The sequence below is a fragment of the Tachyglossus aculeatus genome, chromosome 22, assembly GCF_015852505.1.
Source record: "Tachyglossus aculeatus isolate mTacAcu1 chromosome 22, mTacAcu1.pri, whole genome shotgun sequence".
Classification (NCBI taxonomy): Eukaryota; Metazoa; Chordata; class Mammalia; order Monotremata; family Tachyglossidae; genus Tachyglossus; species Tachyglossus aculeatus.
In genome coordinates, this window is record NC_052087.1 from 1,983,149 (window position 1) to 1,995,526 (window position 12,378).

At 51.1% G+C, this 12,378-nt stretch overlaps 1 protein-coding gene across 2 annotated transcripts in view; it reads left to right on the forward strand.

Annotated features, from left to right (window-relative positions):
- Positions 1–12,378, forward strand: part of MYOF (myoferlin) — a 156,189-nt gene that overhangs the window by 55,241 nt on the left and 88,570 nt on the right. For both annotated transcript variants that reach the window (XM_038764076.1, XM_038764077.1), the window contains exons 6-12: positions 954–1,126; positions 1,337–1,465; positions 3,898–3,960; positions 4,122–4,172; positions 8,263–8,293; positions 8,720–8,835; positions 11,404–11,530. In XM_038764076.1, coding sequence (XP_038620004.1) covers positions 954–1,126; positions 1,337–1,465; positions 3,898–3,960; positions 4,122–4,172; positions 8,263–8,293; positions 8,720–8,835; positions 11,404–11,530 — 690 coding nt within the window. The remainder of the gene's footprint in view (positions 1–953; positions 1,127–1,336; positions 1,466–3,897; positions 3,961–4,121; positions 4,173–8,262; positions 8,294–8,719; positions 8,836–11,403; positions 11,531–12,378) is intronic.

The following is a 12,378-nucleotide window of genomic DNA, read 5'->3' on the forward strand; positions in this document are numbered from 1 at the left end:
TCGACAGACCAGCAGGCCGGCAGCAGAGCTCTCTGGGAACGTGTGCTGAGGACCAAGGCAGAGGGCCAAGATGGCTAGGAAAGCCTGGCTTGGAACCAATGTGCATTCCTCTTCCTTGGCCATGAGAGGAAATGCCCTTCGCTTGGAAGTCTGAACCCAACCAAGGCTCCCCACGATTCCCTCCTCTCTCTTCCCCCAACTCCTGATTCACTGTGCTGGCTCCACTGAGGGCGGGCAGGAGGCCCGGACATAAGCTGTGTGGTGTGTTACTGTTCCAAATAATGGAGGGTATCACTGGGCACTCAGCAGGGGGGAAGTGCCTCTCCAGTGAAATGGGTTCAGGGGAAACGCCTTTCCCCAAAGAACCCTCTCCCCCCTCCTCGCCCCCCATCTGCCTCTACTCCTGCTTTCATCCTCTTAGTCCAGCTGAAAAAGGGACTACCCTCTGAGGAGAGTCAGTGCCCCCCGGCCACGGGCCTATGGCCGCACAGCACGCCCACCCCTGCCTCAACCAGGCCTCCCATTTCCTTTCTGCCAGGCTGTGCCCTCTAGCATCCCACTCTTCTTCCAGACTGTCAGCTCCTTGAGGGCAGAGATCATACCTACTGACTCTAGTGTACGCTCTCAAGTGCCTGCGCACCGTAGGTGCTTGATAAACAGTACCGATTGACGGTAGCGTGTGCCGACTCCTCTGCCCTCGTCCAGAGCTCCAGAGCGGGCCGGGAGTGAAGACTCAGAACCCCCTGGCCTGAGCTACCCCTCTACTGAGGGAGCTGAAACCCCCAGAGGAACATTTTTCACAGGGCCGAGGGTCATCAAGCCCACATCGAGGGCTGCCCAGGGCCACTCAACCGCAGCTGCAGACCCGGCAACCAGCAGAAGGGCTGAGCTGGCCGGCGGGCCATCCCAAGCTGGGCATTTCTGTCCTGAACTATGGGGCTTCCCCTCCGCAGAGGAAGATGGAGAAGAGGAAGATGGAGAAGAGGAAGATGGGGTGGATGGCCCCGCAGCGGGCATTGCCCCCCGGGGCCCGGTGAAAAATGTGGCGGGGGCCCAGCTGGCCCGGCGGATTACAAAGGGGAGGAAGACTCGCCGGACTCTCTCCAGCAAACCACAAGACTTCCAGGTAGTCATCCGGGGGCTGTCCTGAAGCCCGCTCCCAGAGGCATGGGAATGGGCCATGGCTGTGGGCTGCTTCACGCCGGAGGGGTCAGTCGCCTTCTCAGTGGCCCCAGCCTAGCAGGGCGGGCACCTGAGTGGGTTCATTCTGGTGGGCCACAGAAGGGGCCCGTCTCCGGCGATCCACACCCTCTCGCTCCGCCTCCCTTCCTTCTAGATCCGAGTCCGGGTGATCGAGGGCCGCCAGCTGACGGGCAACAACATCAAACCGGTGGTGAAGGTCCATGTCTGCGGCCAGACCCACCGGACGCGGATCAAGAGAGGGAACAGTCCTTTCTTCGACGAGGTGAGCGGGCAGCCAGGAGGGGAAAGCAGGGGGCTTTGGGTGTCCGTCAGCACCCGGGCAAACAAAGCCAGTGGGCCCCGGGCTCCTGACGGACTCGGGTCAATCAATGAATCGACCAATCACTGGCATTTATTGAGCATCTACTGTGTGCAGAACACTGTACTACATGCTTGGGAGAATGCGGTAGAGCTGGTAGACACGCTCCCTGCTCACAGGGAGTTCACAGGCTATAGGAGGAGACAGACACTGAAATAAATTATGACTATATATATATGTGCTGTGGTGTTGAAGGCGGGGGACTGTCCATTCATTCACTCAGTCATATTTATTGAGCTCTTATTGTGTGCAGAGCACTGTACTAAGCGCGTGAGAGGTACAAATTGGCAACATAAAGAGACAGCCCCTACCCAGTGTCGAAGGTGGGGGACTATCCATCCTTTCAATTGTATTTATTGAGCGCTTACTGTGTGCAGAGCACTGTACTAAGCGCGTGGGAAGTACAAATTGGCAACGTATAGAGATGGTCCCTACCCAACAGTGGGCTCACGGTCTAGAAGCACAGTCTAGAAGCACACTCCAGTGCTTAAAGGGTACAAATCCAAATGTATATGTGATGCAGAAGAGAAATAAATAGAATTATAAATATGTACATGTATATATATTTATATATTCACACACAAGTGCTGTGGGGTGGGCAGGGGGGTAGAGCAGAGGGAGTGATAGGGAGGGGGAGCAGAGGAAAGGAGGGGCTTAGTCCTGGAAGGCCTCCTGGAGGAGAGGAGCTTTCAGTAGGGCTTTGAAAGGTGGAAATGTGCTAGTTTGATGGATTTGAGGAGGGAGGGCATTCCAGGCCAGAGGCAGGACGTGGGCCAGGGGTAAACGGAGGGACAGGTGAGAACGAAGCACAGTGAGAAGGTTAGCACCAGAGGAGCGGAATGTGGGCTGAGATGTAGGAGAGAAGGGAGGTGAGGTAAGAGGGGGCGAGGTGATGGAGAGCTTTGAAGCCAAGCGTGAAGGGTTTTTGCTTCATACGGAGGTTGATAGGCAACCACTGGAGATTTCCGAGGAATGGGGTTACATGCCCAGAACGTTTCTGTAGAAAGATAATCGAGCAGCAGAGTGAAGTATAGACTGAAGCGGGGAGAGGCAGGAGGTTGGGAGATCAGAGAGGAGGCCGATGCAGTCATCCAGTCGGGATAGGATGAGTGACTGTACTACGGAGTAGCGGTTTGTACGAAGAGGAAAGGGCGGATCTTGGCGATGTTGTGAAGCTGAGACCGGCAGGTTTCAGTGACCGACTGATGTAGAGATGACTGTTGAAACTGTAGGAGTGCACGAGTTCTCCAAGGGAGTGGATTTAGCCGGAGAATAGAAGGGGACCCAGAGGGACTCCCACAGTTAGGGGGGAGAAGCCTTGAAAGAGACTGAGAAGGAGCAGCCAGAGAAGTAGGAGAACCGGGAGAAAGCCATGTCAGTGAAGCCAAGGTTGGATAGTGTTTCAAAGAAGTGTCGAAGGCAGCTGAGAGGTTGAAGAGGATTAGGATGGAGTAGGGGCCATTGGATTTGGCAAGAAGGAGGTCATTCGTGGGCAGTTTCTAAAGAGTGGAGGGGACGGAAATCAAATGGGTGGGAGTAAGAGAGAGAATTGGAAGAGAGGAAATGGAGGCGACCAGCAAACAGATCTCATCTCTCTCTGAAAACTCTCTATATCCGGAGGATTCAGTCCACTGGGGCAAACCTACTCACATTTGAACGGGTAGAGCCGGTATTCCTGCCTCTGCCCGCACTTACCTTCATCTTTGAAATTAATTGACTTATAGTCACACCTGTCTGCCCCAGTAGACTGTAAGCTTCTGGTGGGCAGGGAACATGTATACCAACTCTGTTGTATTCTCCCAAGTGCTTAGTACGGAGAAGCAGCATCCAAAGAGCACGGGCTTCAGAGTCAGAGGCTGTGGGTTCTAATCCTGCCTCTGCCACTTGTCAGCTGTGCGACTTTGGGCAAGTCACTTAACTTCTCTGTGCCTCAGTTACTTCATCCGCAAACTGGGGATGAAGCCTGTGAGCCCCACGTGGGACAACCTGATTACCCTAGCGCTTAGAACAGTGCTTGGCACATAGTAAGCGCTTAGCAAATACCATCATTGTTGTTATTATTATTATTACCTTCTAGACTGTGAGCCCACTGTTAGGTAGGGACCGTCTCTATATGTTGCCAACTTGTACTTCCCAAGCTCTTAGTACAGTGCTCTGCACCCAGTAAGCGCTCAATAAATACTACTAAATGAACTCTGCACTCAGTAAGCCTCACTAGATACCACTGATTGCTTCTTTGATTGATTGAATCGCTGACTGGAGCCCAGAGAGCTAAATCCAGGGATTGCTGGGAATGCCCATTCTGAACCGGTGTTTCCCTCTTTCTCTTTCCACAGTTATTCTTCTACAATGTCCACATGGCCCCTTCAGAGTTGCTGGATGAGACGATAAGCATTAGGGTAAGGAAGGCCGCAGAGGGGGCTCCGCCCTGCCTTGTGCTGCTATATAGTGGATCATCATCATCAATCGTATTTATTGAGCACTTACCATGTGCAGAGCACTGTACTAAGCGCTTGGGAATGCCACCAAAGCCCGTCGTCATTCTGGATTTCTCTTCTAGGTGTACGATTCCCATTCTCTACGAGCAGATTGCCTGATGGGGGAGTTCAAGGTGGGTACCCGCCTCCATCTGACGCCCTGGTTTAATAATAACAATGATGGTATTTGGTCAGCGCTTACTATGTGCAAAACACTGTTCTAAGCGTTGGGGAGGATGCGAGGTGATCAGGTTGTCCCGCGTGGGGCTCACAGTCTTCATCCCCATTTTACAGATGAGGGAACTGAGGCATGGAGAAGCGAAGTGACTTGCCCAAAGTCACCCAGCTGACAATTGGCGGAGCTGGGATTTGAACCCATGACCTCCGACTCCAAAGCCCGGGCTCTTTCCACTGGGCCACACTGCTTCTTTAGTGATATCAATAGTGATGTTACTGGGTGCTTCCCACATCCAAAAGCTGAGGTAGACACAGTGCAAACACATCCGGCTCAGTCCCTGCCCGACGAAGAGCTCACAGTCTAATTGGGAGAGTCAATCAATAATTCAGTTCTTCCTCCTATCCCTTCTAGACCCCGTTGTCGGGTAGGGACCGTCTCTATATGTTGCCAACTTGGACTTCCCAAGCGCTTAGTACAGTGCTCTGCACACAGTGAGTGCTCAATAAATACGATTGAATGAATGAATGAATGAATTCAGTGGTATTTACTGAGCGCTTTCTATGTGCAGACCGCTACAGTAAGCATACGGGAGAGTATAAAACAATAGAATTATCAGGCCCGTTCCCTGCCCATAAAAGGACAGATGTTTATCCCCATTTCACAGATGAGGAAACCAAGGTGCAGAGAGGCTGATTCATTCATTCATTCACTCAATCGTATTTATTGAGCACTTACTGTGTGCAAAGCACCGTATTAAGCCCTTGGGAAATACAAATCGGCAACATGTAGAGACGGTCCCTACCCAACAACGGGTTCACAGTCTAGAAGGGGGAGACAGACAAAAAAACGAAACAAATAGACAGGCTTCAATGCTCTTAGAATAAATAGGTATATACACATCATTAGTAAAATAAATATAGTAAGTATGTACAAATAAAATAGAGTGATAAATATGTAGAAATAAGTGTGGCTCAGTGGAAAGAGCCCGGGCTTTGGAGTCAGAGGTCATGGGTTCAAATCCCGCTCCGCCAATTGTCAGCTGTGTGACTTTGGGCGAGTCACTTAACTTCTCTGGGCCTCAGTTACCTCATCTGGAAAATGGGGATTAAAACTGTGAGCCCCACCTGGGACAACCTGATCACCTTGTAACTTCCCCAGCGCTTAGAATAGTGCCTTGCATATAGTAAGCGCTTAATAAATGCTATTATTATTATTACTTGTTGGTTGTGTGACTCTGGGCAAGTCACTTAACTTCTCTGGGCCTCAGTTCCCTCATCTGTAAAATGGGGATTAAAACTGTGAGCCCCCCGTGGGACAACCTGATCACCTTGTAACCTCCCCAGCGCTTAGAACAGTGCCTTGCACATAGTAAGCACGTAATAAATGCTATTATTATTATTACTTGTTGGCTGTGTGACTCTGGGCAAGTCACTTAACTTCTCTGGGCCTCAGTTCCCTCATCTGTAAAATGGGGATGAAGACTGTGAGCCTCCCGTGGGACAACCTGATCACCTTGTAACCTCCCCAGCGCTTAGAACAGTGCTTTGCACGTAGTAAGCACTTAACAAATACCATCATTATGATTATTACAAGAGCTGTGGTGAGAGGAAGGGGGGAGGAGGGAGGGTGGGCGATTCATTCATTCATTCGATCGTATTTATTGAGCGCTTACTGTGTGCAGAGCACTGTAATAAGCGCTTGGGAAGTCCAAGTTGGCAACATAGAGAGACGGTCCCTACCCAACAATGGGCTCACAGTCTAGAAGGGATAGGAGGAAGAACTGAATTATTGATCGGCTCAACAACGGGCGATGGGGAGAGGAGAAGGAGGACGGGAGGGAAAAGGGGGGCTCAGTCTGGGAGAGGAAGAGAGCTTGGAAGAGAGGAAGAGAGTTCTGGGTGCGGTTGGTCTTTTCGATTTAAGGGGTCTTTGGACCATCATAGGAAGTGATCAATCAATCAATCAATCAATCGTATTTATTGAGCGCTTACTGTGTGCAGAGCACTGGATTAAGCGCTTGGGAAGTCCAAGTTGGCAACATATGGAGACAGTCCCTACCCAACAGTGGGCTCACAGTCCCCGGGGGACTCACAGTCTTCATCCCCGTTTTACAGATGAGGGAACTGAGGCCCAGAGAAGTTAAGTGACTTGCCCAGAGTCACACAGCCGACAAGTAATAATAATAATAATAATAATAGTGACTATTATAGTGACTATAGACTATACGTTAGAACAAATAGAATGATAGCTATATTCAGTCATTCATTCAATCGTAGTGATTGAGCGCTTACTGTGTGCAGAGCACTGTACTAAGTGCTTGGGAAGTACAAGTTGGCAACCTTGGCCGCCCTGAGGATGCTGCCATGTTCCACGTGACGCCATCTTGTCAGGCTACGTGGGCACACGATGTAATATAATGACATCACGTGCCTGGATTAGTGGGATAACATTCCTCTGTCACACCTCTCCCCGCCCTCGCCCCCCACACTGAGCCCATGTGAGCCCACTGTTGGGCAGGGACCGTCTCTATATGTTGCCAACTTGTACTTCCCAAGCGCTTAGTACAGTGCTGTGCACACAGTAAGCGCTCAATAAATACGATTGATTGATTGATCCCTGCCCACAAGAAGCTTTACAGTCTACAGAGTTGGTAGATAATAAAATTAATTACAGAGAGGGGAAATAGTAGCATTGAAGGATATGTACATCAGTGCCGTGGGGCTATAACAATAATAATAATAATAATAAAGATAATAATAGTAATGATGATGGTATTTGTTAAGCGCTTACTATGTGCCAAGCACTGTTCTAAACGCTGATGGATAGGGTGAGTATCCACTGCTTAAGGGATACAGATCTAAATGTTTAGGCGACATACAGGGGAAGGTGAAAAGGGGAAATGAGGGCTCAGTCAGGGTAGGCCTCTCATTCATTCATTCATTCATTGATTAATTCATTCAATCGTATTTACTGAGTGCTTACTGTGTGCAGAGCACTGTACTAAGCGCTTGGGAAGTACGAGTTGGCAACATATAGAGACGGTCCCTACCCTACAGTAGGCTCACAGCCTAGAAGGGGGAGACAGACAACAAAACAAAACATATTAACAAAATAAAATAAATAGAATAAATTTGTACAAATAAACAAATAGAGTAATAAATACATACAAACATATATACAGGTATATATGTATGTACCTGTTAGTGAATAGACATGATTCATTCATTCATTCAATTGTATTTACTGAGCGCTTGCTGTGTGCAGAGCACTGTACTAAGCACTTGGAAAGTACAATTTGGCAACAGATAGAGTCCCTACCCAACAACGGGCTAACAGTCTAGAAGGGGGAGACATGATAGAGAAGCAGCGTGGCTCAGTGGAAAAGAGCACGGGCTTTGGAGTCAGAGGTCATGGGTTCAAATCCCGGCTCTGCCAATTGTCAGCTGTGTGACTTTGGGCAAGTCGCTTAACGTCTCTGGGCCTCAGTGACCTCATCTGTAAAATGGGGATTAAGACTGTGAGCCCCCCGTGGGACAACCTGATCACCTCGTAACCTTCCCAGCGCTTAGAACAGTGCTTTGCACATAGTAAGCGCTTAATAAATGCCATCATTGTTATTATTATTATTACTATTATGATCCCTGCCCACAAGGAGCTGACAGTCTCCTGTGTGCAGTGCACTGTACTAAACTCTGGGAAGAGGACAGTAGAGTTGGTAGACATAATCTCCGCCCCCAAGGAGTTTCTTGCCCGTTGTGTGACCCTGGGCAAGTCACTTCTGTGTGCTTCAGTGGCCTCGACCGTAAGCTCGTTGTGGGCAGGGAATGTGTCCGTTTATTGTTATATCGTCCTCTCCCAAGCGCTCTGCACACCGAAAACACTCGATCAGTATGATTGAATGAATGAATGAATGTTGAGCACCCAGAGTCGCCAGACAGCCTTCATGGGAGGAGGGACATCTCCAGGGAGGAGGGGACTTCTCTAGGGGTGGGGGTGGGTGGCCACCGTATTTGAACGGATTTCACTCTTTCCAATCTCGATTCCAGATCGACATCGGTTACGTTTACGATGAGCCAGGTGAGTCCCGGGGCCCAAACCGCCAGCGTCCCTCCAACCCGGGCTCACGGCCGCGGACTTGGGCTCAGTTCCGCTTCCTGCCGGCCCTCACTGAGGGGCAAGAAGATGGCACTGGAGGCCAACTTCTAGACCGTGAGCCCGCTGTCGGGTAGGGACCGTCTTTATATGTTGCCAACTTGGACTTCCCAAGCGCTTAGTACAGTGCTCTGCACACAGTGAGCGCTCAATAAAGACGATTGGATGAATTAGGGCCCAGAGGGCCTCATAACACTTCCCTAGCCCTGTCTCATCAGCAGGTGTGGGTCACTCCTTGGCCTTGCCAGGGGAAGAGGGAGGGTGGCCCCAGGGTACCGCGGGATGAAACGGTGACCCAGGGAATGGGGGTCTCCCTGCTGAAGAAGGGTCCGAACTCCCCCTCCGTTCCAGGGCACGCAGTCATGAGAAAGTGGCTCCTTCTCAACGACCCTGAAGACACCAGCTCGGGAGCCAAAGGTTACGTGAAAGTCAGCATGTTTATCCTGGGCACCGGTGACGAACCTCCCGTGAGTGTCGAGGCGGTCGGCTCGGAGGGTCTGCCGGGGAGGCTCGGGGGGAGGCGGGGGTCCAGTGTCTCCTGGGACACGAGAAGAGAAGACAAGGAGAAGCAGCGTGGCTCGGTGGAAAGAACCCGGGCTTGGGAGTCAGAGGTCACGGGTTCTAATCCCAGCTCCGTCACATGTCTGCTGTGTCACCTTAGGCAAGTCACTTAACTTCTCTGAGCCTCAGCTACCTCATCTGTAAAATGGGGATTAAGACTGTGAGCCCCACTTGGGACAACCTGATCACCGTGTAGCCCTCCAGCACTCAGAACAGTGCTTTGCACATTGTAAGCGCTTAACAAAAGCCATCATCATTATTATTATTATTTTGTGCCTCTCATGCGGCTCCAGGGCTCCAGACATTCCCCCTTCCTGCCTTTCCATCCCAGCTCTCCCTGCCCCCAAATCTTTCTTCTCTCCCCTCCCGCTCCATTATCGGTATTGGAATTTATTGAGTGCTTACTGAGGAGCAGTGGGGCTCAGTGGAAAGAGCCCAGGCTTTGGAGTCAGAGGTCATGGGTTCAAATCCCGGCTCCGCCAATTGTCGGCTGTGTGACTTTGGGCAAGTTACTTCACTTCTCTGTGCCTCAGTTACCTCATCTGTAAAATGGGGATTAAGATTGTGAGCCCCATGTGGGACAACCTGATCACCTTGTAACCTCCCCAGTGCTTAGAACAGAGCTTTGCACATAGTAAGTGCTTAATAAATGCCATCATTATTATTATTATTAGGAGTCAGAGGACCTGGTTCTGATCCCGTTTCTGCCACTTGTCTGCCGCATGATCTAGGGCAAATCACTTAACTTTTCTGTGCCTCAGTTTCCTCATCTGCAAAATGGGGATTGCCCTGTTCTGCCTCCTTCTTAGAGCCTCAAGCGGGACCTGATGATCTAATAATAATAATAATGGCATTTATTAAGCGCTTACTATGTGCAGAGCACTGTTCTATGCACTGGGGGGATACAAGGTGATCAGGTTGTCCCACAGGGGGCTCACAATCTTCATCCCTATTTGACAGATGAGGTAACCGAGGCCCAGAGAAGTGAAGGGACTTGCCCAAAGTCACCCAGCTGACAGGTGGCGGAGCCAGGATTTGAACCCATGACCTCTGACTCCAAAGCCCAGGCTCTTTCCACTGAGCCACGCTGCCTCGTTTGATACATTGTAAGCGCTTAACAGGTGCCACAATTATTATTTTTATTACTACTGCTCAGAGAACTGTACTAAGCGCTTGGGAGAGAACAATACAATGGGAGATGGTAGAAAGATTCCTGCCCTCATTCTGGGGCTTGCTAGCTGCTCGCAGAAAACAGGCTCTGGCCAAATAGCCTCCTCTCCGAAGGGTATCTGGGGATGAAGTTGCCCTCTGAGGGTGGGTCAGTCAAGGAGGGCTAGCAGGCCGGCCATAAACAAACCCCTCTCTCAACATCTCACCCCCTTGGGCCCTCATGGTGTCCGTGGCAACCTCCTACAGTAGGCTGAAGCTGTCCTGGGACAGTTTTCATCGCACCATTTATTAACTGATTCCTAATAATAACGATGGTATTTATTAAGCACTGTTCTAAGCGCTGGGGAGGTTACAAAGTGACCAGGTGGTCCCACAGGGGGCTCACAGTCTTCATCCCCATTTTTCAGATGAGGTAACAGAGGCCCAGAGAATAATAATAATAATAATAATAATAATGGCATTTATTAAGCACTTACTATGTGCAAAGCCCTGTTCTACAAGGTAATCAGGTGGTCCCACGGGGGGCTCCCAGTCTTCATCCCCATTTTCCAGATGAGGTAACAGAGGCCCAGAGAAGTGAAGTGACTTGCCCAAAGTCACCCAGCTGACAGTTGGCGGGGCCGGGATTTGAACCCGTGACCTCTGACTCCAAAGCCCGGGCTCTTTCCACTGAGCCACGCTGCTTCTCTGCTGATTCCTACCTGCCAAACGCTGTGTCCAAGATAATCGGATCCCACATGGGCTCGCCCTCTGAGCGGCAGGGAGGGCAGGTATCTTATCCCCATTTTAAAAATCAGGAAACTGGGGCTCAGAGAGGTTAAGTGATTTGGCCAAAGTCGCACAGAAAGCAGAGCCAGGGCAAGAGACATGTGCTATTTCCCTTTGTCAAACCACCTCTTTAGGGATGTGGAAATCCTGGGTGATCCATGCTGAGCGCTCTGGAAAGACATCACAGAGCCCGAGCTTTGGAGTCAGAGGTCATGAGTTCAAATCCCAGCTCTGCCAATTGTCAGCTGGGTGACTTTGGGCAAGTCACTTCACTTCTCTGTTTCTCAGTTCCCTCATCTGTAAAATGGGGATGAAGACTGAGAGCCCCCCGTGGGACGACCTGATCACCTTGTAACCTCCCCAGCGCTTAGAACAGTGCTTCGCACATAGTAAGCGCTTAATAGATGCTATCATTATTATTAAAGCAGCCAGCGCAGCCCCCATTGGGATCACCATCCAGGCCACAGGGCTGGGGTCGAGGGGCACCATTCCCCGCGGGCCTGGGCAGGTCATCTAAGATCACGTGTCTCCCCCAGCCCGAGAAGAGGGATCGCCACGACGACAGCGACGATGTGGAGAGTAACCTGTTACTGCCCGCAGGGATCGCGCTGCGTTGGGTGACGTTCCTTTTGAAGATCTACCGAGCCGAGGACATCCCCCAGAGTACGGCCGCCAGCCACAACCCCCTCCCGGTCCGGTCGCCCCCGCTTTCGCCCCCACAGGGTGATGACGCTCCCAGGCCTGGACCGGCCTAGCCCCTTCCCAGAGCTCCGGGGGTTTCCACGCTGCGCCTGGGCTCCGGCCCCAGATGTTAAGCGTGTGGACAATCTGGGAGCCGCCGAGGGCTCAGAGGGTGTTGAACTCCTGAGCCGGAGCTGGCTGGGAAGCAGTGTTGGCTTTGGCTGCTGGCCCGGCACCTCCCCGCCTCTATTTAACCGTGCCGTCCCCTGCCGAGACTCCCACCCGCCTCAGCCCAGGCCCTGGGCCACTAGCAGTGGGCAGGAGCTTTGAGCCATCAGCATTCTCCCGCTCCGGGCTCCAGGATGGGCCAGGTCTTTTGGCAACCACACCGCGACCTCCCCTGCCCCTCTCCCCCAACTCCTTCTAGCCGGTGAGACTGAGGCCAGGCTCTCGGCAGGACCAGCCGGGGCTCCTCATCCCACTCCTTCATCACCAGCCTGTCCAGGGGAAGCCAGGACATCTCTGGCCCAAAACAAAATTACGTAGCCCAAAGCCACATTCCACAGTCCAAAGACAAATCCTATTGCCCAAAGCCAAATCCCAGAGCCCGTGGACAAATCGCAGAGCCCAAAGCCAAATATCATAGCACAAAGCCAAAGCCCATAGCCCAAAACCAAATCCCATAGCCCAAAACTAAATCCCGTAGCCCAAAGTCAAATTCCATAGCCCAAAGATAAATCCTGTAGCATGAAATAATAATAATAATAATGGCATTTATTAAGCACTTACTATGTGCAAAGCAATATTCTAATAATAATAATGATGGCATT